Raw genomic sequence first — 27,022 nt, forward strand, 5'->3', positions numbered from 1 at the left:
TGCAGAAGAAAAGGCTGAGAGGAGGCATGACAGCCATGTATAAAGATGTGAGGAGAAGTCATAGGGAGGAGGGAGCAAGCTTGTTTTCTGCTGCCCTGGAGACTAGGACGCAGAACAATGGCTTCAAACTACAGGAAAGGAGATTCCACCTGAACATTAGGAAGAACTTTCTCCCTGTGAGAGTTGTTCGGCAGTGGAACTCTCTTCCCCAGAGTGTGGTGGAGGCTCCTTCTTTGGAGGCTTTAAAATTGAGGCTGGATGGCTATCTGCCGGGGGTGCTTTGAATGCGATTTTCCTGCTTCTTGGCAGGGGGTTGGACTGGATCACCCATGAGGCTCTTCCAACTCTATGATTCTGTGTGGAGTATGACACCCTGATATCATTCCCCGTATTCGTATTCACCCTCTTGATGGATTGTCACCTTGTCATGGTGAGGGGGCTTGCCTGTTCCATTGAACCTGCGGGCACAACCACTGGAGTCATGCACTCCCAGGAGTGGCCACAGGGGAGGATCCAGACCAAGAACAATCTGAAGACCCAAAGACCTCAACGGCGGAGCAGGCAGAGGATAACATGGTACATGTTATAACGGCTGTGAAGGCGGAAGAAGGCTGCAACAGACTGAGAAGCCACTCTCGTTGTGTTAATCACACCACTGCTGGGACCTCACTCTGTGAAGCCTGTGTGTTGACTCGCCATGCACAGACTTCCACACATTAAAAAAAAAATCACGCACAGGTGTCTTCCAAGAAAAATACAACAGAGATGGAAGACCATCATCCTCGAATTACGAGGGATCGCCTAAGAAGAAGATTCGTATTAAAAAGATAAAGTGCTCTGTTACTTCACAAAGATTTGAAAACACCACTCTGTGTTGTAGCAACAGTGGAGGTAACACCAAGGTAGAAATTCCTATGGGACAAATATAACGATGTCCCACTTCTCTCAAATAAGTCACTGAACTTGAACTTGAATATAACAAGAATTCACAATGGCACAGTGTTGATATACACAGTATCTGCTTCGAAAAATAAGACAAGAAACTAACTTTTTTACTTTTGTTGCCCCTTATTTACTTCATGAATGAGCACATTTAGAGTGCATTTTCTTCCCGAAACATGTGCTTGAGATACCACTTCTGTAAAGGCCTCTTGAACATCACGCCACTATAGTAGGACTAGAAAGACTGAGATGTTGTTGAACTGCAAAGCGTTCCCTGTTACTGTTGCTAGTGACAACATTTATTTGGTACTTATCCACCTCTACTTTGTTTGTTACTTAGCTCTTCCTTTATAGTTAACTTGAAGAATCATGTGACACACAAATCAAGTAGTGCTTTTCAACTTTTATGCTCTTTAATTTTTCTTGCTGTTGTCGATCCTGTGCTCTTGTTCTCTTACATAATTATGATTTCCTTTAAGAACTATACATATTGTTGTGTTAAGCATCTACCTTGAGTTTAAGTGAATGGAGGTTCTGCTTTGAAAAGAGTCGCATATGCAGTCATTATTTCTGTAAGTTTATTAGAGTCTCTTTACCGATAGTTTACGATAACCAAGACGAGAGAATGTGAGTATGATGCTGGTCTAATAAATGAGTTTCAGAAATGCCTTGGGATAGTATCTGGGAAATAGGTTAATGCTAAAGCAAATTCAATTTTCCCCAGTATCATACTGGACTAGAAATACTGTACTGAGTTATAAAAGGAAATTGACTGCTCTATAAATTGCTGTTCAGATCCTTAGCAATTGCAGGAAACAGCTTATCCTCCAGCACTAAGACTAAGGTGTTCATAATGCTGCAAGAGCCACTGTAGTGTGTGCCTCTCTAAACTTTTTTTTTTGTAGCTTTGCATTCTCATGGCCCAGGTGCAAGCTGGATTTTTATTCTTGACTCAGTACTTTATTATTGGAGTTCACACATTTATGGGTATAGCATACCCATAAATTTATGGGTATAGCAGGTCCATATATGTTGTGGAGGTTGCAACTTTTGACAGGCCAATTGATGAGCTTTATGACTACAGGAACCAGTTTGCCGGCACATTTGCTGGACTTTAGCAAGAGCCCTCTCTTTCTTTTTTAAGAAAGATACAGTTAACTAATTGTCAATTTTAATTAACCTATCACTAAATGTAGATTTGTCATAGGCAGATCTTATATTTTTTCAATACTACAATATCATAAAAGATGTACATATGAAATAATCTTAAGGCTTACAAAATGAGTAAATCAGAATGAAATAAAATTCCTCTGGCCTTCCCTTTGTATACTTTCAATATATCCTAGATTCTTAAACAATTTTCTAATTATGCCCTAATTAGAAAATTGTAACTTAAGTCCTGCTTATAAACCAGAATATGAAACCAGGGGTTTAGAACAAGCATGGTCAGAAATGCTCATTTTGTGGCCTGACACACCTTGGTTATTAGATCAGCATCGCTATACCTTAACATGGTTTTGGCTTGAAAATATCTGTCACAGGCATTGATCAGTGCATCCAAGAGCACTCTGTGGTCTACACAGAATGAGTCAATGCACTCAACCAACCACGCTCAGCCTTAATTTATATGACAAGTGTTATGGTTGAGCCTTCTGGCTCCGGTACTAGGAGACGTGGTCGTAAGACTCCTCGAGAGTCAGACTCTTTTGAGGAGCGTGAAAGGAAACGGCTCCGGGACTTATTTGCAGAACCAACAGATGAAGACTCATTTGAGGGTTTTACCGAGGGAATGGAGGAAGAGATGGTTAGCTCAGAGGAGGATGACATGGAGTGGATTCGTGTGAGGGAGGATTTGGGTGTCGCCGGCAATGATAGCATGGGAGGCAATTGGCGGGTTGCAGGATCAGACCCATGGACGGGCTGGAGGGATGGAGCGGGATCCACAGCTGGGGATGCTGTGGGGCGTAGTCAAAGGTGTTTTAGCTCTGATGAGGATGATGATGATGAGGCACCTGGAATTAGGATAGCAGCTGACAGCGATGAGGAGTTATGAACTGGGATAAAATGGGGTTTAGGATCAATGGTTAATTGCGTTGGGCAAGGTAATCTGGACGAACGCTTGGGCTCTTGTTGGGGAACTTCCTGAAGACGGGTGTGATTCGTTGCTGGATACGTAAGTTACCAAGGACACTGGGCATAGACGGCGGGAGGAACTGTGTGGGGTTTTTCTGTGCAACTTGTGTTTAATCTTGATAGCTTGGACCTCCGTCGTCTTTTTGACGGACATTAATTACCTACTCTGGATTGACGCTGGACTGACTGACTGACTACGACTCTGGACTATCCCTTCTGTGGCTATCGGTGGAACTTGTGGACGTCTGCACTTGGCTTTCGACCTTGGACCGGATTGGGACCCATGCTGACCGTCGTTACCCTGATTGATGTGCCTGGACCCGGATTTCACTCGTTGCACGGAGGAGTAAACAGCCTGAGTTACTCATCTGTAGCTTTTGAGTAGCAGAGAGGAATCTGCTGCCAGTTTTTTGTGTTCATTTTGACCTCTGTTTTCCAACTTTTGTTTGTTTAAATTGTCAGGCTGAAGTAAGCACTTTTGTTTTAATCCGGATTAAACTCCTGTTTAATCCGGCTTATCCTTTCGAACCGTTTTAATTCAAACGGAGCTGTTTCTGTTACTTTTCACACTGAAGACAAGTGTTTGCCTAGTCCTTTGCTTCCTACGGGCATTTTTTAGTTCTGTAACTTTAATAAACTGTGTTGTACTCTATTTGGTGGCGTTCTGTCTATGACAACAAGAATGCCAAGCTTCATTTGAACAATGCTTCCATAGTTTTGCTACATCTTTTAGAAGATCCCAAAGCAAAGAATCCTAATAAAAGAACTCTGACTTGAACACCAAAAATAGTGGAAAAGAACTTCAAAATCGCCATAACAGCTCCCAACAAGAAAAGTTTTCATTCTTTTTCCTCGACTATTGAAATGATGTGTTCCTTTCATTTTTGTAAGGATTGTATTGAAATATAGAAATGGCGAATACCTTGTCTAATAACTATTCTACGCCTCTTTACTATGGAGGTGGGGCAGAGAGTCTTGTCTGCTAGAGATCACTTCCTGTACGATATGGATTCCCAACGGCCTTGTACTCAGCAGGCACACCTCCTTTGACGATGGTCTAGACGTTTTCCTATTTTGTGCCCCAAGATTTCTTTTTACAGTTCTTTTGTGCAATAGAGGAATATTTTGAAAGAGGAGGTAGAATAATAGGCTTTAAAAGGAATGTAAAAATCCAAGTTAAAATTGAATACTATTTCTTAATATGAAAGTATCGTAATGGAAATAAAATCTGATAGTATCCTTATAGCTGTATTTGCCTGCATTTTTCAGTACACCATATACGACTTCATGAGCTTATATTGATTCATTGTTGTAATGTGTTTCTTAGGTCACAGGTTAGTGCAAATACCAGTTCCTAAATGTTCATATTATATTCTAGTGTGGGATGCCTCTTGAGCATGATGCCTGATTCACTCTATTGCTATCTTAGATCTGTGTATTTATTGTAAAACATCTCCTTTGCTTTATCTTCTAATCCAATTCATAGGCCATTTTCCTTTTCTCCATCGTAACATAGGTTCTGTGTTAGTTCATACAATTTGGTGTACTATTCTTATAACATCTTTAATCATTATTTGTAAGGAGAAGAATGTGTGTTTAGAGTTGGCAAGACTATAATGTTGAATATACTAAATGCTTGAATGATTGTAGAGAGTGGGAGGATCCGAATTGAAAATATACATATTATGGACCACTAAGACATATGAGAGATGTAAGCAAATCTGACAAGTGCTTATAGAAAACTCTTAATGAGTTTGTGATTGAATCAAATTCACTGTAAGCAAGCTAATGGTTTTTCAATGCCGCTTCCTTTTCTAAGAGTCTTTTTTCATTGCAGACCCTTTCAGTCCATATTAGGTTTCTTCAGGTTTATGGCATCAATATGAATATTTTTTGACTAAGATGTCTCTCAGATAAGAGAGGTTACTTCCTTAATAAGGAGCACTGCTTGTTTATGTTATAATGGATATGATTATATGCTGTAGGCACCAATGAATCAACGGCAGATGCTAAAATTTAAAATGAGTAGTGGTTTAAAATCCTTGACTCTTTCAGAGGTAACAGGAGACCGAGACAGACTGAGGATGTGCTTGCCAGTTGGGCATGATTGCATATGGATCCATTTGTATTAGGGAACAGAAATTGTGGGAAGTATGCAAGTGCAGATTCCTTCATCTCCACTCACACTGTGGGCTACACCATCCCATTTTCTGCGAATAATGTAATCGAAAGTTATCTGCACATTTTTCAGAGCTTTTTTATTGTAGGTGATGAATGCAGACCTACTTTAATGTAAACTGCCAGTCTGGAGACCATAACAAGCAGTAGTTCACAGTTCCAGATTTACAAAGAAGAATATGTATAAAAGTATGTAGGGATGGGACTGGGAGAGACAAAACAGCTCTGGGAACTATTTTCTGCTGATTTACAGGGGACCTTCACCTACAGCAGTGGTTCCCAAACTTATTTGGTCTACCGCCCCCTTTCCAGAAAAAATATTAGTGCCCCCTGGAAAGTGGGGCATGGCTTAGAGGGGTGGGCATGGCTCCTACTCAAGAGGGCAGGGCTGAGCCTCTCCCCTAGTCCAAGATGCAGGGCTGGGAGGGGGAGGGGGAGGTGGGTGGGGCCACAAATGGGAGGCCAGGACTCGGATGTGTGGAGTTACAAGCTCTGAGGCAGGTCTGAGCTTCTATCTCTGTCCTGCGGTGCCTGCCAGGACACAGGGGGCGGGGCTAGAGGAGGGGGCGGGGCCTCTTCCCAAGTGCCTGATGAGGCTGAACCTCTATACCCCGACCTCGTGTTCTAACAAGCGCCTCAGGGGAGGTATACAAAGGCTCAGCCCTGTCTTGTGCTCTTGGGAAGAGGCCCCCACCCCACCCTTTAGTCCTAAAAGGCCTCTCAGGAGAAATATAGAGGCTCAGCCCTGTCTCAGGCTCTTGGAAGGAGGCCCCGCCCCCTTCCCTAGTTCCGCCCTTTGTGTCCCAGCAAGTACCTCAGGAGAGGTATAGATTCTCAGCCCTGTACTCGGGCTCTTGGGAAGAAGCCATGCCCACTCCTCTAGCTCTGCCCCCTGTGTGTCCTAACTGTTGCCTCGGGTGCTCAGCCCTGTCTCTGGCACTTGGGAAGAGGCCCCTCCCCATGGCCCCACCCCCGTGTCCTAATAGGTGCCATCACTGCCTCCCTAGATTGCTGCAGCGCCCACTAGGGGGCACTTTGGGAATCATTGACCTACAACATAAAATCTTGTAAATTATCAGGAATTCCTAAAAAAAACAACCAAATAGCTCAGAGGCTGGAGGATGATAATGCAAATGAGAAGGCAAGTTATCTTTCCTGTTTAGCATTGAAAAGAGAGATTTTTAGTCACGTACTGCAGCCCTCAGTCACATCGGGTTTTGTGTTTTAAAACTGCAACTTTTAAGTTTAAGGAGTGCCTTATTGAGCAATGCAATTACTATCCATTATCCACATTTATGGGTTTCACTTTTGTGTATTTTATTATTAACAAATTTGATTTATATGTTTCCTCTAGGAATCTCTAGGTCCTCCAGTGTGATTTACGCTATAGAGTTGAGCTAGAGGACCCAGAGATTTCTAGAAAGGTGTTCTCTCAGGCAATACAAATGCATTTTTTCATTTGTGTTTTTTTTTTACTTCTAATCTTAGCAGATGTGAAGAGTCAACTATAGTGTATTTTAGAAGGCCTGCAATGTACTTAAATCTAAACATAGCCCATTTAATGTGAGCTGAAGCCTTTTGATTTACATAGGTTGAGGCATTCTGAATATCCATTTAGTCTGCAACAGTTACAGAACATCAGTCAATCAATCAAGTTTCTTTGGCATCTAAATTCAGATTATAACAAAAATAAAGCAAAAAAACTTACAGGAAATCACTGTCTGCAGGGGCGGATGAAGTAGAAACCAATCCATCAGCAGTTGGTACGAAACATATTTGAAAGTTTCACAGATTTGTCACCAGACCTGCTCTTCGAGATGGGGCTCTTATAAAAACTGAAGACTGTTCATGGACTGACAAAAGGCAGTGCTTGGGAAGTTGTTTTTAAGAACAACCAATCTGATGACACGTAGAAATCATTTATAGCTGGATATTAGTAAAACGATGTGTCCTAGGACATCTTCCTATTACTCTTTAGTTATAGAACCCTTGAAAAGTTATTACAAGATTTTGTTCTTAAAACTGTTTTCCAAACTATTACCAGAATCCTAATGTCTTAGACTAGGGGAAACTCCAGTTCTTCCACTGTAAGTAATTTATGGGCATTGCACAAGAAATTATCCGGTGCCTTTTTGTGGAGCACCTTTGACCAGTGCAAGCTCATCAGGGCCAGTTCCACGTCCCCTAGCCACTGGCTGGCCATGAGCAATTGGGAATGTGTCTTAGTGCCATTCAGCTGTGGAGGAGTTTTGTGGAGTGCCTGGAGCCAATGGTCAGGAGAGTGGGTGGGTGCTGGTGGAGATTTACACTCTGTTTGTTCAGCCTAAAGATGTGTACAGGATCCATGGAGAGTCACCACATCCAGGTTAATTAAACAGCCCAGAGGAGAAATAACAACAAGATTGAGCTCCAACATGTCTGAAGGAGGCTTTGGAAAGAACTCTTCTGGAAGGATCTTCTCTGGAGCCTAATATATTTGACAGCTATAGAACAGTCTCCACTCTTCTAATTTTGGCCAAGGTACTGGAGTGTGTGGTGACTTCTAAGCTCCAGGGATTTCTCAGTGAGACCTATTATCTAGATCCATTTCAGTCTGGTTTCAGACATAGTTTCTGGCCCAATTTACTTATCCGAACGTATCTCCTCATATGAGCCAGCTAGATCCCTAAGATCATCTGGAGAGGCCCTGCTCTCGGTTCCACCTGCCTCGCAGGCGCGGCTGGTGGGAACGAGGGACAGGGCCTTCTTGATGGTGGCTCCCCAGCTGTAGAACACCCTCCCCACAAATATCCGACAAGCCCCAACTCTTCTGGGTTTCAGAAAGGCTGTGAAAACATGGCTGTGTGCACAAGCTTTTAACGAATAATATGATAACGTCGACATGGTCCGATTGAAGGCTGAAGCATGAGGTTTTTAGACAAATGGATCTAATTTACATATGTTTTAATTTTTATAATGTATTTTAATGATGTATTTTTATAGTTTTAATTGATTATATGTACTGTTTTTGTTTTATTATTATGTTCTTGGCATTAAATGTTGCCAACTGTGTAAGCCGCCCTGAGTCCCCCTGGGTGAGAAGGGCGGGGTATAAATTCTGGAAATAAATAAATAATAGTTGTGGGAGAGAGACTGGTTTGATTGCTTTAGCTGATGACCCCTTACTTCTTGTGGACCTCTCAACAATGTTTGATACCACCAACTATGGCATCAATTTTATGCTGCCCCCTGGAATAGGGCTTTATGGAACTGTTCTTCAGTGGTTCCACTCTTTCCTGAAAGTGTAGTCTCAGAATTATTGTGTTTATGTTTATGCTTTTGTATATGTGGATGTTTATACCTTGCATTTTCTCTCTACAAAAGAGATTCAAGGTGTCTCAGAAGATAGTGCTAAGGGACTTCTGCCTGACTCCTTGGCCATTGTCCTGTGGTATCGCTCAGGGTTTTGTCTTGTCCCCCATGCTATTTAAAATCTACATGAAACCATTGGGAGAGGTCTTCAGAGTTTGAGGGATCAGGTGTCACCATAATGCTGATTACACAAAGCTCTATTATAAATTCTCACTTAATTCTAAGGAAGGCATTCCTGTGCTAAACTGGTGCTTGCAAAAAACCTGAAAATTAATCTTGACAAGACAGATGTACTCCTGGTCAATCACAAAAAAAATAGGGATTCAGTATGTGTTAGATGGTGTTATACTCTCCCGAAAAATGGAGGTTCACCATTTAGGAGGAGTACTGGATTCAGCCCTGCGTCTGGAGGCCCAGGTTTCAACAGTCACCAAGAGTGCTTTTGTACAATTAAAGCTTGTGTGTCAATTGTATTTGTTCCTGGTAAAGTCAAATGTGGCTATGGTGGTACATGCCTTTTTATGTTTTGCTTAAATTACTGCAATGTGCTCCACCTGTATGCCTTTGAAAGTACTCAAAAACTTTAGTTGGCCCTAAGGGCTGCAATCAGGTTGATAGTTGGGAGCACATAACCCCCTTGTTGTAACAGCTCCACTGGCTGCCAGTCTGCTTTTGGACACAATTCAAAATGTTGGTTTTGACCTATAAAGCCCTATACTACTTGAGTCCAGCTTATTGGAAAGGACTGTATCTCTTTATGAGCCCGTTAGAGCTCTGAGATCATCTGCAAAGGCCCTTTACTATGCCCCATCACCTTTTGAGGGTCATTTGGGGTGAACAGGCAGACAGCCTCTTTGGTAGCTGCTCCCAGACATTGGAACTCCCTCTGTAGAGAGACTGATATGGCTCTGCCCATGCTCTTTTTATATCAGTAGTTCAAAACCTATTTGTGCCATCAGACTTTTATAACTTGACTAGTTTTAGTCTTTTGATGTCATAGAGATTCTATGTAGTCTTTTAATGCCTTTTAATATTTTGAATTTAGACTATTTTAACTTCACAAATCTTCTATTTATACTTTCATTCAGTTGCTTGTATTGTTTTAAATATGTTGTTAACTGCCATGTGTCCTGGTATTGGGGGGAAAAGGTGGGATATAAATAAGTAGAATAATAATTAATAAAAAATCATGGCCTATTTCTGAAGTTCCTTTCTTTATTTGGATATGATTAATCATATTATTTTGAGATCAGTTAACTGAGGGAAAAGCTGGTTGAAATATCATAAAATTGTCATGCTTAAGGAAAGCAGAAACTTCTGGGAGGAAAAATAACACTTAAATATTTAACAGAATAATTGCCCTTAGAAGGTATCCATTAGGGCTGTGAAAAATTTTCGTTAGTCATAAGTTGGATCAAATTAGTTAAATTCGTACTTACAAAGTGAGTTGGCATGGTTTGTGCCAAAAACTTAAGAATTAAAACTTACCCAATACTTTTTTATTTCAATTTTGTAAAACTCAGCAGCTTCCGAAAGTCAGTTTTATTTTCAGCCCAAGCAAGCAAAGCAAAGCCAAAAAGTCTGCCATTTCTCTTTAAATTAATGGCCTCTTGCCATTAATAATAATAATAATAAAACTTTATTTATACCCCGCCACCATCTCCCCGTGGGGACTTGGGGCGGCTCACAATGTTACAAAAGTAACAGCACAAATACACCAGCAATATACACAGTTTAAAACACAATAAGATAATAAAACAGAAGTTAAAACAAAGGTTTATACAGCAGTAATAATATCAAACAACCACCAATGCCATTCAGTCAACTTAAAAGGTGGTGGTGGGGGGACTATAGCAGTAATATAAGATAAAATCATTAGATTAAAATATCCCGATGAGAGGAACCTAATAGCATTCAGAATAGAATTATAGTGAGGCTGGTCATCCGATGGCTGTCTCTCCAAAGGCCAGCCCAAACATCCAGGTTTTCAATTGTTTCTTAAAGGATGGTAGGGAGGGTGCCAAACTAATCTCCCTGGGGAGGGAGTTCCAGAGCCTAGGGGCCACAGCCGAGAAGGCCCTCTCTCTTGTCCCCACCAGACGTATCTGTGAGGAAGGTGGAAGTGAGAGGAGGGCCTCCCCGGAGGATCTCAGCGATCGGGTGGGTTCATAGGGGACGACGCGGTCATGAAGATAGGCAGGTCCCGAACCGTTTAGAGCTTTATAGGTAATAACCTGCACCTTGAATTGGGCCCGGAATATTATCGGCAGCCAGTGAAGCTGCTTAAACAGGGGGGTTGACCGCTCCCTGTAAGCAGCTCCAGTTAGTAACCTGGCTGCCGACCGTTGTACCAACTGTAATTTCCGGACCGTCTTCAAGGGCAGCCCTACGTAGAGCGCGTTACAGTAATCCATCCTTGAGGTAACTAGACCGTGGACCACCGTGGTCAGGCCAGACTTCTCGAGGTACGGTCGCAGTTGGTGCACAAGTTTTAATTGTGCAAAGGCCCTCCCGGCCACCGCCGACACCTGGGCATCAAGTGACAGCGATGAATCCAGGAGGACCCCCAAACTGCAGACCTGCGCCTTCAGGGGGAGTGTGACCCCGTCAAGCACAGGTAGCCACCCTATGCCCCGATCGGTCGAACGGCTGATCTGGAGGACCTCTGTCTTATCAGGATTGAGCTTCAGCTTGTTGGCCCTCATCCAACCCATCACAGCGGCCAGATACTGGTCTAGGATCCGAGGGGCTTCCTTGGAAGTAGGTGGAAAGGAGTGCAAACTGAAAGATCATTTCAGTTTGCATTAGCAGAGGGAAGCAGCAGGAAGAAAGCAGAGTTCATTGCGAAAGAGACTGAGAAAGCACAGAATTCTGGGAAATGTAGTTTGAGAATGCTAGGAGCCCTACGCCCTGCCCTAAACTACATTTCCCAGAATTCAGCTTAGCATCAGAAAGCCCCAATCAAGATAGGGGAGAGATTTGTCCCTCCGTAGCAGAGGCCAGCCAGAGTTCCACTAAATTGTTAAATCTGCAAAGAGGAGGACTGACTTATACTTCTAGAAAGTAAATCTCTGTGCTGGGCTGGGAAAAAATTTCTAAATGTAACTTCCATTGGTTAATATGAGAGATAACTGTTGTGGCTTTAAAAAATGTTTCTGTCAGAACTTTTAAAAAGATCCCTAAAATCAGTAGATGTGTGAATATTTCTGAAAGTTGTGGAAATGATCCCCTGTAATCTTGTGTCATTGTATAGAAAATTCAAGGAGTTAGTTTTTGTAGTTTTTTAAAAAATGTTAATTTGTGGATAAGCAAAACATTCTGAAATTTGATGAGCTAAAAGTCATAAATATGTTCTACCATTGTAGCAAGTTTCACCTCAATAGCTGTAAAATGAGGGAGAAAGGAGCCCTTGAAGTTTCCCCACAATTATAACTAAAAAATTAACAAAATTTCATCACTCTCCTTATAGTAATGAAATTTTCACTAATGATACTTTAGAAACACTTTAGAAACAATACGCCAGTGCCCCCTAATTTTTAATTAGTTTTGAAACATTTTTTATTGATCGTACAGCCCTAGTATCCATTGACTACAGCATATAGCCACTAGAATAGTTGCTGCAGAAAGGTTCAGTGCAGTTTTCTTAGCCAGTCTTCCTAGAAGAACCAGTCATCAAAGACCTACCTGGAAAACAGCCGTTACAGTAATGCGTTGGTCAAGAGCCAGCATCTCTTCCTCTCAGCAGTGGCAGGAAAGAAGTTTGGCCATTGTACAGTCCTCTATATGTGCACTACACCAGCATAGAGAAACATTATATTGTTGTAGTGCACCAAGAAAATTCTGACCATTATATTTGAAGTTAGAAGCTAATGGACTGATTATTAACGCCAGACCAACACCAGACCTGTGATGGAGCTATAAGATCATTTCAGTTTGCATTAGCAGGTGTTAAATAAACTTCACAGGAAATCTCCAAGATTTGATTTAGAAGTATTGGGGCTTTGTCGTTTTTCTCATCTTTTTCTGTTGATAATATAAATATTCAAGTGAGTCTGTATTATATTTCAGTGTTTAGCACTTTATAAATCTAGATATGTGTGTGTCTCTGTGTTGAAGGTATTATTCTGATGGTAATTAGTTATTCTTTAGGGAGAAATACTGTTGCAATTATTTTAAAGTTCAACCATATTTTTCCTAGACTAATTGTAAAGATCAGACTTTGGAATATGCTGATTCTTTTGGCATGAATAATAATTGAATGATCTGCCAATTTTTCTTTCGTTTGCTTGTTTCTGACCAGATTTGTTTCACTCTTTGAGTACGCTAATAACCAAGATGACACTTTTCTACACAACTTTTGTATATGCCAAACTCATAAAGTGCTTTCCAAGGTACAAGTGGGGATAATGCTAAATGTAAACAGATGTTCATAAACATGTGCTTTCACAGGTTATATGGAAAACTTTATCAGTCTCAGACATGTTACACTTCCTGTGCTGCTGTTGTTTATGTGAATACATTTAATAATTTTTTGTTTTGTAGGATGGCCGCCTGCGAAAAAATGATCAACTTATTGCAGTGAATGGGGAGTCTCTGCTTGGAAAATCGAACCATGAAGCCATGGAGACTTTGAGGCGTTCAATGTCTATGGAAGGAAATATTCGTGGAATGATCCAGCTTGTGGTTCTCAGGAGGCTGGACAGGCAGACGGAAGTGGTAAAAAAAAAAGCCTTCATCTCCATTAATTTATCAGAGCTGTTTTCATAATTATTTAGCCATCGTTGTGTGGAGTTGATGTACTGGCGTTATTACTTCATTCATTTAAAAACTCTATAAGCATTGATGGCCCAAAACCTTGAGATTTACATAATATTCTTATTGTAAGAGCAGATGGTCAGTGGTGGCGGCTCTCATTTCCCCCCATTAAAATATGTATTCTATAAATAACTTTACAGTTTATTAGAAACATTACAAGTTTCAACTTCTGCCTTGTAAGTTAGAAATAAACCAGTATCTAAGACATCTTCAAGCAAGATTTTTCAGTTCAGCTAGTCAGTTCAAGTGGTAATTTTAAATTTTACTATTCCATTTATTTCAACAAATACTTCATGAGCAGTAAATCTAATTAATTAATCATATTTTCCACAGGTGAAATTGCATTGCTAGAAGTCAAAACAGATTTTGGTTATATGTGTATAAATGCTAAAACACAGCTTGACTACCGTTAGTTGAACAAGTGAAGGTTTTATTCAAAGACAAACCAAATTGTTTTTGTCTTTTCCCTTTTCTCTCGTGAATACCTGGCTACTATCCTATAAACATTTTTGCTAGTCAAGTTCTAGGACTGCTTGCCACACTGTATTAACAATTCTCTTTCCATGGTTGGCTGCCAAAACAACCTTCTCCTGTCTAGAATATTTTTGCTGTGCTTTTGACAGATGCGTTTGACTCAAACTCATTTCTAAAGAGTCCTTCTCATCCCATATATCTACACATGTCACACAAAATTTGATAGTCTTATTTCTTAACCTTTTTGTCTCAACCAACCTGAGAAAGATCCCTTCATTCCAAGCTTTCATCCTGGATTCTCTTGGGCTTTTAAAGAAATTTGCACCAGCTCCAAAAACGGACCTGTCAGAAACCTCCCTATTGAACACTCAATCATCTAGCATTGCTTCTGATGTATTCATTCCCATTTTGACTGGCAAACCACCAGAGCTGTGAATTAGTATGAAATCTTAAAGTTGACAGGGAACTATTTACATGTAGATTTTTTTATCTTCAGACATTACCTTCCCAAATCAACAAAAGTTGGCATCCGTCATTTTGAAAACCAGTCACTGACATTTCCTTCACTGACTCTTCCCACTCATCTATACAGGGAACAGATATGTCCGTGAAATACATAGAAATCTATATTAGGCATGTAAGTCTTCAACTAGATTTTCCTCACACATGAGGGTGAACTATTGCAGGTCCCCCCCCCCCCCCACTCTAGGAGAAAAATAATATTCCTTGCTATATTCTCCATATATTAAAATGTTTAAGAGGAATGTGAGGAAAGACTCATGATCTCCTTTGCAGAATGCCTATTTTCTCCCCAGAAAGCACTGTTTCCTTTGGCAGAAATGCGTGTGCGTGCACACACACACACACACACACACACAAACTTATCTTTTTCTCCACAGAATAATTCTTCTGAAATATTTTGGAACAATTGAACATCAGGTAGAATTGTGCAAAATTCTTGCTGGTTTGTTGTTCTTATCAATGGCGGTTACTAATTGTCAGTATTTCAACCTGACACTGAATACAAATTGAGCCTATGTTATCAAGAATGTGAAATATCACACACACATACATACATACACACAAACACACATACATATGCAAAATCTGAAGAAAATCTGAAATCCAAAACACTTCTGTTGCCAAGTATTTTGGATAAGGGATGTTCAACTTGTACTTGTGAATGGATATATCCATTCCTAATCTACATATACTTCAGCCATCTTAAGCATCTCTCCACAGACAGACTGATCTTACGTTGGTTGTACTTTCCTGTGGATTTCCCTGAAGAACAGTACAACACTGTGTGCCAGGAAGACAGTAGCATGCCCCACTGGTCTGACTGGATTTTTTGGGACACAGATGGTTGGACTGGCGATCCCACCACTAGTTTCTTGATTATGGGAGAACTTCAGAAGATGTATGTGCTGTGAATCCTCCAAGATATACTCCTGCAAATGTCAGGTTTATGTTCATGAACCTGCCATTGTATCCTATCAGAGTAAAATATCAAGAAATACAAAGAGAAAAAATGTCCCCCTTTTTTTGGTAAATGGTTATTTAATATTTTTATTCCCAAATCAGTTGATTCTCTGAAATGGTTGGTGCCCTTCACCACTATGTTTTGCAAATGAGGTTTCCCAACATCCAACTCTGCATCAAATCTTTACTTCAAATCCTAAACCAAAACTTCTTTCCACTTCTGTATCACTCAGAAGTATGAAATGCACATACCCTGTCAAGAATGCCCAATGCATTCTTGATTGAATAAAACTCATTTTAAACAGAAATTAATTTTATAGGATGTGCTTGCAGTTCAATTCTAATTGTATTTGGGACTGAAGACTGTAGCAAAAAGGGCCCTGACCCATTTTCCCCATACCTGAACTACTTCCTTCCCTGCTGCATTCCAGCTTGGTATAGCAGGATATGCTTAAAAATCCATTATTTTTGTATTGGCTGGGGCACTAATGGAACCTTTTCATGACAGCTCTGTTGCACTAACAGAATACTCTAATTAGGCAGCATACTGATCAGTTGTTCAGCTATTGATTCTGCTGTTTATCAAAGAGCTAGAAAAGCAGATTCAGCCACCCCCACTCTTGATTTAAAGCTGCCTCTCCCACTTGGTACCTGTGTTTAGCAGTAACTGCTCTTGTGATTTATTTAGAACCATATAGAAGAGCAGCAAATTGTAACACAAAAGATACATATTAATTTGTAACAGCAATGGAAGCTTTGTTGCAAAGTGAAGCCGAACTGATTAAAATGTGCATTCTCTTACTCATAAAAAGAAGATTGAGGTATCAGTTAGATTGTTGTTTTAGTGGTGTTGTAGTTCAAACTTGCAATGTAGTGCTTCAGTGTATCCCATTTTTCCTGAAACTAAAACCAGAGTTGTTCTAGCCTCCAAGAAGGAGAGGCATAGAGGCAAGGTCAAAGCCAGAAAAATGTGTGTGTGTGTGTGTGTGTGGGGGGGGGGGGGGGTTGAAACTTTTCAAGCGAATCGTGAAGAGTAGTTCCATAGTGCAAAATAATTTAGAAATCAGGCTCCATTGATAAACTTTAGTGGGCACTCAAGACAGATAAACTTCAGTGGGCACTCATGGGGATTTGGTTAACCAGTTAAAATTAATGAGTAAACCAGGTTTTTAAAAAACCTGAAAAATTTCAGTGGAGGAGGTTGAACCCCTAACACACACCCCTCCTTGGCTACAGCCCTGCATAGGGGCAGGAAAGGTGAGAAAACATTTCATGAATCCTCTCTCGTCAAGCACTTTCTCTGCAATGCTGGATATGGGAGCATCAATAATTTTATTGCTACTGTGTTTCCCCGAAAATCAGACAGTGTCTTATATTAATTTTTGCTCCCAAACTTATGCTAGGCCTTATTTTCAGGGGATGTCTGATTTTTTCATGAAGAATTCACATTTATTGTTGAACAAAAAAAAATTGAACATTTATCATATATTGTACGGTGGTTGTCATCACAAACCATCATAACCAGACAAACTGTGAATCCTATGAAAAATTTCTTATAACTACCATTATTTCCATGTACCGATCCTGCATGTTCTGGTATTCTGTTCGGTGGGCATGCTTCCAAACAAAAACTAGGTCTTACTTTCGGGGGAGGCCTTATATTTAGCAATTCAGCAAAACCTCTACTAGGTCTTATTTTCAGGGAAACAGGATATGTAATTGATCTGATAGGAGTAGTGTCTAAAGAGTGAGAAAAAGAAAAAAGGGATATCTCCCTTTACTTTTTTCCAGATTGGTGGTTTAATCTCATTGCGCTAACTCTTACCCCACCTCCAGGGGATGCACTATAAATTGTTACAGACTACTCTCATCTCTTTGTTTTTTGTTTCCAATTTCTTTCAAAATGGCCATCAATTTACAGTGCAGGTGCTAATGTTTCCTGTTTTAGCTGGATTGTGTGTAGGAGTAATCTTGGAGTCGGGTTATATTTCCCCATGGAATCCTAGTGATGCGAAGGCCTAGAGGGAAAATGATAAAAAAAAAAGAATTCCCTCCCAGTCACTATAATGTATCCATATAGACATGTTGAGACAACCTTTTGAGAAATCAATAACCACCATGAGATTTCTCACTTCCAGTGCAAGAACAGAACAAGTGCTATTTTTCTTCATGCAGGTTTATACTAAAAATTTGTTTGCAGAGCCAGTCAATTTTACTATATACCCTCATCTCCTCCCCTTGCACAGAATAGTCTTATTGATTAAAATAGTGCAAACAACTCATCCAATAGTTCTGCTTTTAAAAGTCCATGTAACTAAGCAGCAGTCATCATAGTTTTCACAACCCCCCCCCCCCCCCCCCACCACCACCACCACCACATTTGAACAATTCCTTTAAAACAAAGCAATCTTCCAGGTCCCTTTGCTGAGATCATGCAAAATTCTAAAGCAGTGGTGGACCTCCCTCTATTTTACTGTATCATTTCTTTCTATGTATTTCATCTGTCTCCTCCTAATATTGGCTGTTTTTTATTATGCTGTTCTCAGGCAAGTACAACTTGGCAGTTGTAAGGGACCAAAATTAAATAGGCTAAACTTCTTTGGGTCACAGATTTTTAGCACCTCACTCCATGATTTTGAGAGGGAGCAAACAGCAAAGGGGATTACCATCAATTTCCCCTTCTCCCCATAGCATGTTGGCAAGTTGCAGTCCTTTTCTGAGGGAAAGAAGAAGTGCCTCAGCTCTTGCCTCCACTGCTCTTCCTTTCTCTTTATCTCTGGGTTGCCTCTGTTGTCTCCTTCTCCAATGGAGGAAAAAAAACCACTAACTGTGTGCCATTCATTTCCCTCATTTGTGAGGGAGAGACTTAACTTTGCTATGAATACCCTGCAACAACCTCATGGTGAAGCTATTTTTCTCCCTCACAAGTGAGAGAAATGAATGGCAGGGCTGGTGATTCTTCCCACTGTAGGAGGTGGAGACGACAGAGGCAACCCGGAAGCAAAGAAAAAGGAAGAGCAATCTAACCAAATTTCTCCCTGACAAGTGAACGGTGCAGAGTTGGTGGTTTTGCCACCTGATGAGAAGGAGATGACAGATGCAAAGAGAAAGGAAGAGTGGCAGAGGAAAGAACTGAGGTCCTTCTTCTTTATTGCCTCCTTCTCCAACTTAAACAGTCAATCTGATGTTAAATTTTAGCATAACCTGGATCCCAGGATTCCAACGTCCCTTAATCAAGGTCCAAAACCTCTTAAAATTTCATCTCTGCTCCCCACTACTCGAACCTGAGTAGAACAATCTTCTCAGGCCACTTTTTGAACTGAGACCAGAATTTACAGCAGAGGCTCCAAACCTTGGGCCTCCAGGTGTTTGGACTTCAGCTCCCACAGTTCCTAACAGCTGGTAAACTGGCTGGGATTTCTGGGAGTTGAAACACCCAGAGGCCCAAAGGTTGGGAACCACTGGCTTTCAGCATCCTAACTGAGTCTACTGGTGGTGCCCCCTTTGCTACAGATTAGTTTGGTAACTTGGATGCATACAGAAAGGAAACATGTAGAGGCAAAACACTTGGTGAAGGGAATGGGGGTTCCAATTGCTCCTCTGCTGTAGATCTGCGTGTGACCTCCCTCTCTAAGGCTTAGGCTCAGAGCCTCTGAGGGCCGCACCAAAACCTTGTGAATAATAATAATAATAATAATAATAATAATAATAATAATAATAACAACAACAACAACTACTACTACTTTATTTTTATACCCCGCCCCGTCTCCCCGAAGGGACTCGGGGCGGCTTACATGGGGCCTAGCCCGATAAAACATTCAAATATCAATGATACAACAATAAAACAATTATACCAATAAAACCTCAATTATCAGTAAAACAATCGATAAAATCGACATGAAGCATACAATATTAAAACAGGAGACTAATTCATAAAACCCAGTACAGAATGTGAAGGCCACATCCAGCCCCCAACACATTATGCAGGCCTGTACTAGGTCATCTTACTCCTTTTTTCTTTCACTAAATGTCATTCCCTAAACCTGAGCAGAAAAAATGTAGCCCACTAGCAATGTGCAGGTCCCAAAGTCTGATTTCAAGCCCAATATTAGTCTTTCTTTCTCCTCAGGCATGTAGCGGGGGGGGGGGGGGGGGGGGGGCTTGAGGGGCTTCGCCCCCCCCAAAAAAAATTCTCAGGGTGGTCCGCGAGAAGGCCTTACATTTATTATTTAAATTGTTATGTTTATTCATACCATGATCTGATCAGCATGCTCAATATATCCCATATGCATGGGGGTATTCGGATAACGATACAAAAGGTTTGTTAGGGTAGACCCTCTCCCGCTCAGACTAAGCCCCCCCCCCAAAAAAAACCAAAATCCCAGCCCCTCCCGAAACAAAATCCTGGCTATTGTCCTGTTTCTCCTCATTAGGATGGGGGAGATTCCCCTCCTCTAAATTGTACTAATTGTAATAAAGTTTACCTTTAAAAATTAGAAGAAAATGTTTGCGTATAGGTCACTTTCAGATTTGGTCTCTCATAGGCCATAAACAGTTAGGAAGACCCAAAGGAATTTTGGGATTTGTCATCACCTAGGGAGTTTTTTCTTAAAAATATCATCAATGTAGTTTTTTTTTTTTTTTACAGTAAGGTAGGAAGGCATGGCAGGGGTCTTAAGCAGTCCAAGATATTCTCAGGGCCAATTTGACACCCCCGAAGCCATTGCAGTTTTCCACCACTTAATAAAAAACCTGTTACTTGTCTTTTCTATTTCATTATTCTCCATGTGTTCTTTTCTCTCTTACTCCTATCTTTTAACTCTATGTTGGATATTACGTCGTCCTGCTTAAAACACACTTTTGTTTCTTTGAATCATAAAAACAACTCTTCTATATTATTACCTCCTCTTGAACCTATTGCCCTGTTTGTCTTTTCTTTATTTCATCTTCAGCTCCTTCAGAGATTTTTCTATTCTAAGTGCCCCATTTTTCTTTCTTCTCTTCTTCTGGACCCTTTCAGTCTGGCTTTCAAACACTGAATTCTAGAAATTGTTTTGTGTGAAATGTCTAATCTTCTTATATTTGCTAAGCAACATGGATTCTTTTCTATACGTGTGTGTAAGCCTTTGTCATCTTTTGATATAATTCATAGATTTCTTCATAGATTTCTTAATGCTTTTGTCTGTTTCCAATTTCTGATGCTTCCAAATTTTTGTTTCTTAAAAAGCTAACGACTCTACTAACGCTCTTATTCATACATTCTTGTGTTGACTACTTTAATGACTTGTTCATTGTCCTTTCTGTCTTTCAGTTTAAACCCTATTATCTTTCTTGTCAACTCTTTAGCACTCTATTTTTCCATTTATACATAAAGCATGCTATTCCTCAATATGTTTCTCTTTCAATATGTTTCTCTTCACCGACATCTCCTGTTGCTTTATACCAAACTTCAGAATCTTCTCTTAACTGATACATCTTTATATGATCTCATTCCCCTTTATCTGTTTTTATTGCTCTATATGTTTTATTTTTGAAATCATATGTGCATTATTATTTAAATTATAATCAGTATTAAAATTCCACTCTCTTTTGATACTAATAGTTTTCTCTTGTGACCTTCTTAAGCATCAAGCTCTTTTTCTTTCAGTTGTTTTTGGCTTCCATGTTTTTTTATTCTAAGACTCAGTAATTGTAAAAAGCACGTTTTTTTCCTCGCAATTTCTCATAATTTGAGATTGGCAAAATGTGGCTCATACACCACAAGTTGTGAACTGCAGGCTTCAGCCTCTTGCAACCCTTTAGTCCTCCACAGCCATATTTTTCTTTTGTCTCGAATAGTATTCATACTGATTTACAAGACTGAAATACAGTCAGTCTCCACACTTCCTGTGGTTAGGGGCACAGGACCCCTACAAAGTGAAAAACTTTCAATGTTATTTTTACCTGAGAGGATACATCTTGAAATCTCTACATCCCCCAGGGTGACTGCATAGAATTGCATTGGAGCACCTAGATAATATTCCTAGATAATGTTCTCTCTGGAAATCTCTAGGTCCTTCCAGCAGAAGTTGACCATCAAGTCACACTGGAGGATCCAGAGAACAGTTTAATTGGATCTGCGAAAGTGGAGGGCTGACTGTTGAATAGTAATACCCCTAGTATATACAATAGAATCTCAGTTAACGGGAATTCAAGCAGCCAGAACTCCCAGGCGATTCTATATAGCCATACTGGAGGATGCTGAGATTTCTAGAAAGGTGTTCTCCCAGGGAAAAATAACATTGAAAGTTTTTCATTTTTTGGCAAAACATTGAAGAAATAATATTGCATTCAAAAGCTATGTTTACAATACAGCAAATGTGCTACATTAGGTTATTTTTGTCATTAGAAGCCATCTAGAAGAAGAATTGTGGATAGCATAAGGAGGAGAGGGAATTGGCTTGCATCCAGACTTCAGTGAGCTTTGTTCTCATTGAAATCTGTGGGACTTGAGTTAAGTTACAGCTCACTTGTTGAGATCCAGATTATGTTGCCATTCGTTGGATTCCAGCCCATTATGAAACAGTCCAAATATTGTAATTATAGTTCTAAAATCTGTTGCAAGTCTTTGTTCCCTGGTATATTATGTAAAAAAATAAGATATGTAAAACAGGACTAATTGATATTATATTTTGAATACTACAAATGAAGGCAGTGTGGTTTGAACTGTTGTGGAAGTATGGTGGTTGGGGAGAAACCCCCCTCCTTTTTACAGTAGCATAGTTAATTAGTTCTTCAGAACTAATTTGGTCTAGTAAATTGTTTATTTTTACAAAGCAAATGTCAGAAGAAATTTGGAATGGTTATTGACAGGACAGAGAAAAACTTTTAAAAGCCAAAAAACATTGAAACATGGGTTAAGGGTTTGCCATTTTCTTCCCAAGCCATTCTGGTATGCATTCATTACAGCACATATGTGGCAGCCACTGAGAGAAGGGAACCAGCTGGCTGTCAAAAAATTACTGTTGGCACCGTTTTTCTTGTCTTGACAAGGCTACAAGCTGCCTTCACAGATGGAGTAATAATGGGAAGCCAGTTGTGGTCAGAAGAAACTCTATCGTGCATTCTGCCTTTGATGGGTAGGATCTGGGACTGTGCCGAACATTCTCCAGTTTCTGTTTTCTGGCCTCAAATACTAATGTTCAGCATTCAATGTTACCTTCCCCTCTCATGCTTTTTTTTTCTTTTGGATTAGTTTAGGTGATCATAATCACCAATTGAGTGGTAAGATGCCACAATTTACATAGCCAATCAATCGAGAATACAGTATTAAATGAACATAATCTTAAAGAACCCATTCCTCCCCACAAAAAAATAGGAAAACAGAAAGTTGTGTACTTTAGAGAAGACTAGAGTAGGACCACAGAATCATGTATTATTGAGTTCTTCAACACATGGGTCAGTCCCATTGATTCAATGGCCTATTCTAGTTGGGACTGACACTAGGATTTAGAAGTTAGGCTGCAAAATAAAAAATCTACAAAATAAACTATTACTTTTCTCAGCAGTCACACTGGATGCTATTTTGTATTGCTTGAGTGCTCCTCAGAAGAATAGTGACATTGCATTATTTGTTCTGATGCTGTGGGAAAAAAAACTAAAGAAGAGGGGTGAAAAAGGCATGTCACTTTCATCCTGCCCCCAACACGCTTCTGTTTGGTCTAAATTCGAGAGGAAAACTAACAGCTCTGGCAGAACTGGAAACAGTTTTGACAGAATCCTTATCTAAACTTTCAGCCAGTTCTATATAGGATGAAATACGTATAATTTCTGAAAGTCTGTACTAGAAACATGAGGGCAAAATCTCACAAATCCAATCCAGCTGGAGTTACCTTGTTTCCTTGTTAATAATTACTGGCCACTAATCTCTTCTCACACTGTTGGAACTTTTAATGCTACAAGCATCTGGAAGTCTAGTCCTATCTATAATGTGAAATAAAATCAGTGTAAATAATGCGCAAATTGAGTGCTATTTGCATTGCTAAAAGCTATATTTTAAAAGAAGCATGGTTAGTTAAATAGAAGATTAATCCAAGTAAGAGAAAACCTTTCTTCGGCATTTCCATTGTTGTTGTTAGATTATTGTGATGATGATATATTGTCTAATCAATACACCGTATCTTCATTGTCCCATTGAGTTCAAGGCTTATTCTCACATAAGTAAGCTAAATAATGCTGCATCTCTTTATAATGAGATCCTTAAAATAACAACAACCACCACCAAACATTCCGTAAAATTGGTGTAAAGAATAGAGGGCTTGAGAGGTGTCACAAATTGCTGTTGGGACCTCTGAGCCCTGCATGCAAAAACATGTTCTTCCAATGATCTTTGCACCCAGAGTATTTTGAGTGTGAATAAGGAGGTTAAAATGCAGTTCAGCAATTCATTTGGGCAGGAAACATTTCAGATGCTATACCTTTGGTTCACTGACTGATTCTTGTAGCCAGCAGCTTATTGCTACACTTACAGTGGTTGAGGAATAGCTAGTTCTTCCTTTACTTTACTTCTTCTAGCATGCAGAGATATCCTTGACTAAACAAATTTGATACCTAAGCTGCTACATTAAATTTTAATCTGCTAGGTGCAGGTATTGCTTTCTTATCAATGCATTCTTATTCTGTGAATTTTGAAATTCTAATTCTAATTTTATTTTTGCAGTATTTTAATGATATTGAGTACTACTTTTAGGGAAAAGTGAGGATATAAATATAAATAACTTGATAAATGAATCAGTATTTTTACATAAGTGTCAATTTGGTTTTCCTTAGGAACACATAGAGCATGTTGCATCATTTTCCAAGCAGGACCTTGAAGGGAATTTTAATTTCACAAGTATTCCAAGGTGTAGTGATGCTGCTGTGCAGTGTTTTGGAGCGTATTGCCAGCAAGGGAGGTTGAAAGGTGAGTGCTACATGTAAGTTTTGGTTTTAACAACAACAACATTTATTTATTTATTTATTTACGACATTTCTATGCTGTCTTTTTCAACCCCGGAGGGGATTCAAGGCGGCTTTACACATAGGAAACTATTCGATGCCTTAAAAACAATGTGCAATTAAAATGTACATTTAAAATAGAATAATAAAATAGATTTTAAAAATTAGAAACATTTAAAACAATATAATCACAATTAATCACGTAAGCCACAAACATAATCCACAACTACTGTTACATCTTTTTCTCCCTTTTTATTATATTGTTTGCAGGATCTTACATCAACTCAGAAGGCAATTAATTAGAGTAAGTGCAGAGTTTGTAAGGCATGACAATTTCAAGGAAGGTGGGAAAAGCTGACTCAGAACCAATGAATTACATTCTTGGCTATTTTACATGACAGTTTCTGGTTTCCTGCCCCAACACTTAAGGCAAGATATAAAACAGTTTGCAGGTGACAAGTGTATCTCTGGCGTTTATTTCCTATAGATCTTAATCATTTTATTGTTCTTAAATTTACCTATTTGGTTCTGGTAGGACACCTAATATTTGTTTCATTGTAAGAATGTATGCCAGTTCCTTGATTTTAATGGTGTTTTGTGTCTGCTGTTTAAAAGAATCAATGTATGTAATATACCTTACAATTCTCTGAATCATAGCAAGAGTTAAAAATAACATACACATATGAACCACACTTATTTATAATTAGATTAATCCAGAGTCCATTCACCTAGAGAGGATTTGGATACATTTATTTGTTCACAAATATAAAAAATTGCAATTATTGTAAGTGTTCAATTTTTTGCAACAAAAGATAAAACTACTGAAAATAATAAGTAAATCGATCATTTATGGGGCCATGATCCAAAGAGGGAAATCATTTTCATTAACCCAAAGTTGAATAAAATCTATTTTTCGTCAAATGCTGTGAGGTTGTAGAGGTAAATGGTGTGGGTGATAAAGGTTAAGGTTTTCAGCTGTGAGCTGTGTTCTCAATCTGATGCTTTGCAGGCATTCAGTGACCCAAGTTTGTAGATTAGTGTTTAATTCAGTTTAAAAAAGGAAATTCAAAACTAGTCTATGTGAATAACCTACAACAGCCTATTCTGAACAATTTTGTGCAGCCTTTTGCAGATAAAAATGTTTAGATCTGTTGTGACTTGAGTACTACTTGATACAGTCCCAGTACCATCAGCACAAGCCACACAATCCACGGCTGTTCTGAAGCAGCTATACTACAAAGTGTGGTGCGATATTTTGGAACATATTCTTCTAACCAATATATTCTTCTAACAGATTTTACCCCTTGTTATGGACAGGAAGCCCCTGGATGTTGGGTAGATGTCCATGAGTGACTTCTGGCCCAGTGCAGGTTATAGGGCCAGTTGTAGATAATCTCCCAGTGAATGTGGGTCCCTGTGGGTTCAGGGATAATACATACTTTTCAATTTATATATGCCAAACATGTGGAAAAGTTCCTTCGAGAATGTAGACATATCATGTGTGAATTGGATCCTTGCGCTTCCTTTCAGTAGGGGTAAACAAAGGAAACTGGATGACTGGAAAAAGACAGGGATAATTCATATGTTTCAGCAAGGGGGTCTTTTTAATGCATTTTTTTTTTTACAACTGACCTGTGATGTCTCATGGGCCATGTAGTCCCGTTCCTAGTACTATTGTGGCAGATGAAGAGGAAAACTTGGGTTTCCCACCGTTTCAGCCAGAATTGGAGCCCTTGCACCTGCAGGATGTTTGCCCTCCAGAAGTCAGCCAAACAAGCCTTGGGCAGAAATCTCCCCCGTTCTCTCGCCGGGATAATTATAATCAAGATAGAGGCGCAAGGGAGGCGAATCGCCGAAGCGCCAGAATCGCTGCCAGACAATTAGCTGATTAAGCCTGTTTCCCTTGGGAAATCTTAAGGAGTCATGCATCTGGACATAGTATAGGTTTCACTTCTTGTTCCCCAGGGAAGTGTTCCTTGGCGGGAAAACAAGATCCTATATAGGTGTTTACCCGCAAGGAGATCCTTGCGGAGTCAATTCGTCAGCTTCAGGAGTAAGATCGTGTGTGGACTACGCTACTCCAGTTCCTTGTTTCCAGGACCTTGCCACGGACCTTGTTCTAGTTCCAAGCCTGCCTTGTTCCCCGGACCTCGCCACGGACCTAGCCACGGACCCTGTTCTTGCTTATTGCTTCTTGTTGCCTCGTGTCAAGCCTTGTTTTGCCAAGAATCAAGTTTGTTTCCAGCCTTGTTGTCACGTTCTATGGACTAAAGGACCTTGTCATTTCCCCACACTTTGCAAGGCAAAGTGTGTGTTTCGGTTATTGGATTATAACTTTGGACTCTAATATCTCATATTGGACATTGATTTCCTGGACTATATTTGACCTTTCCTGAAAGGTCTACTTCTGAACTATATTCTTCACTTGTTTTTATTGACTTTATATACTCCTTTAATAAAGATATTAGATAGATTCTGGTCTCTGTGCATGGTTATTGGTGCTCTGCAGCCTGGGTCCTGACAGTTTGACTCCGCCACCCTAAGCACCAATAAACCTAGACCAGAATGTCTACAGGAGCCGGGGCGGGAGCCCAACCACTCAGCTACACCATTTCCAAGGATGAATTAGACAGAATCCGTGATACACTCCATACGCAGGAGGGAGAAATAC

At 39.9% G+C, this 27,022-nt stretch overlaps 1 protein-coding gene across 4 annotated transcripts in view; it reads left to right on the forward strand.

Annotated features, from left to right (window-relative positions):
- pard3b (par-3 family cell polarity regulator beta) overlaps window positions 1-27,022 on the forward strand; it is a 691,700-nt gene that overhangs the window by 309,501 nt on the left and 355,177 nt on the right. For all 4 annotated transcript variants that reach the window (XR_010002345.1, XM_062969128.1, XM_008114949.3 and 1 more), the window contains 2 exons: window positions 13,147-13,320; window positions 24,184-24,316. Coding sequence is in view for 3 of the 4 variants with exons in the window: in XM_062969128.1 (XP_062825198.1) it covers window positions 13,147-13,320; window positions 24,184-24,316 (307 nt within the window). In the remaining variant the exon portion in view is untranslated. The remainder of the gene's footprint in view (window positions 1-13,146; window positions 13,321-24,183; window positions 24,317-27,022) is intronic.

Source organism: Anolis carolinensis, chromosome 1 (assembly GCF_035594765.1).
Source record: "Anolis carolinensis isolate JA03-04 chromosome 1, rAnoCar3.1.pri, whole genome shotgun sequence".
NCBI classification, from domain to species: Eukaryota; Metazoa; Chordata; class Lepidosauria; order Squamata; family Dactyloidae; genus Anolis; species Anolis carolinensis.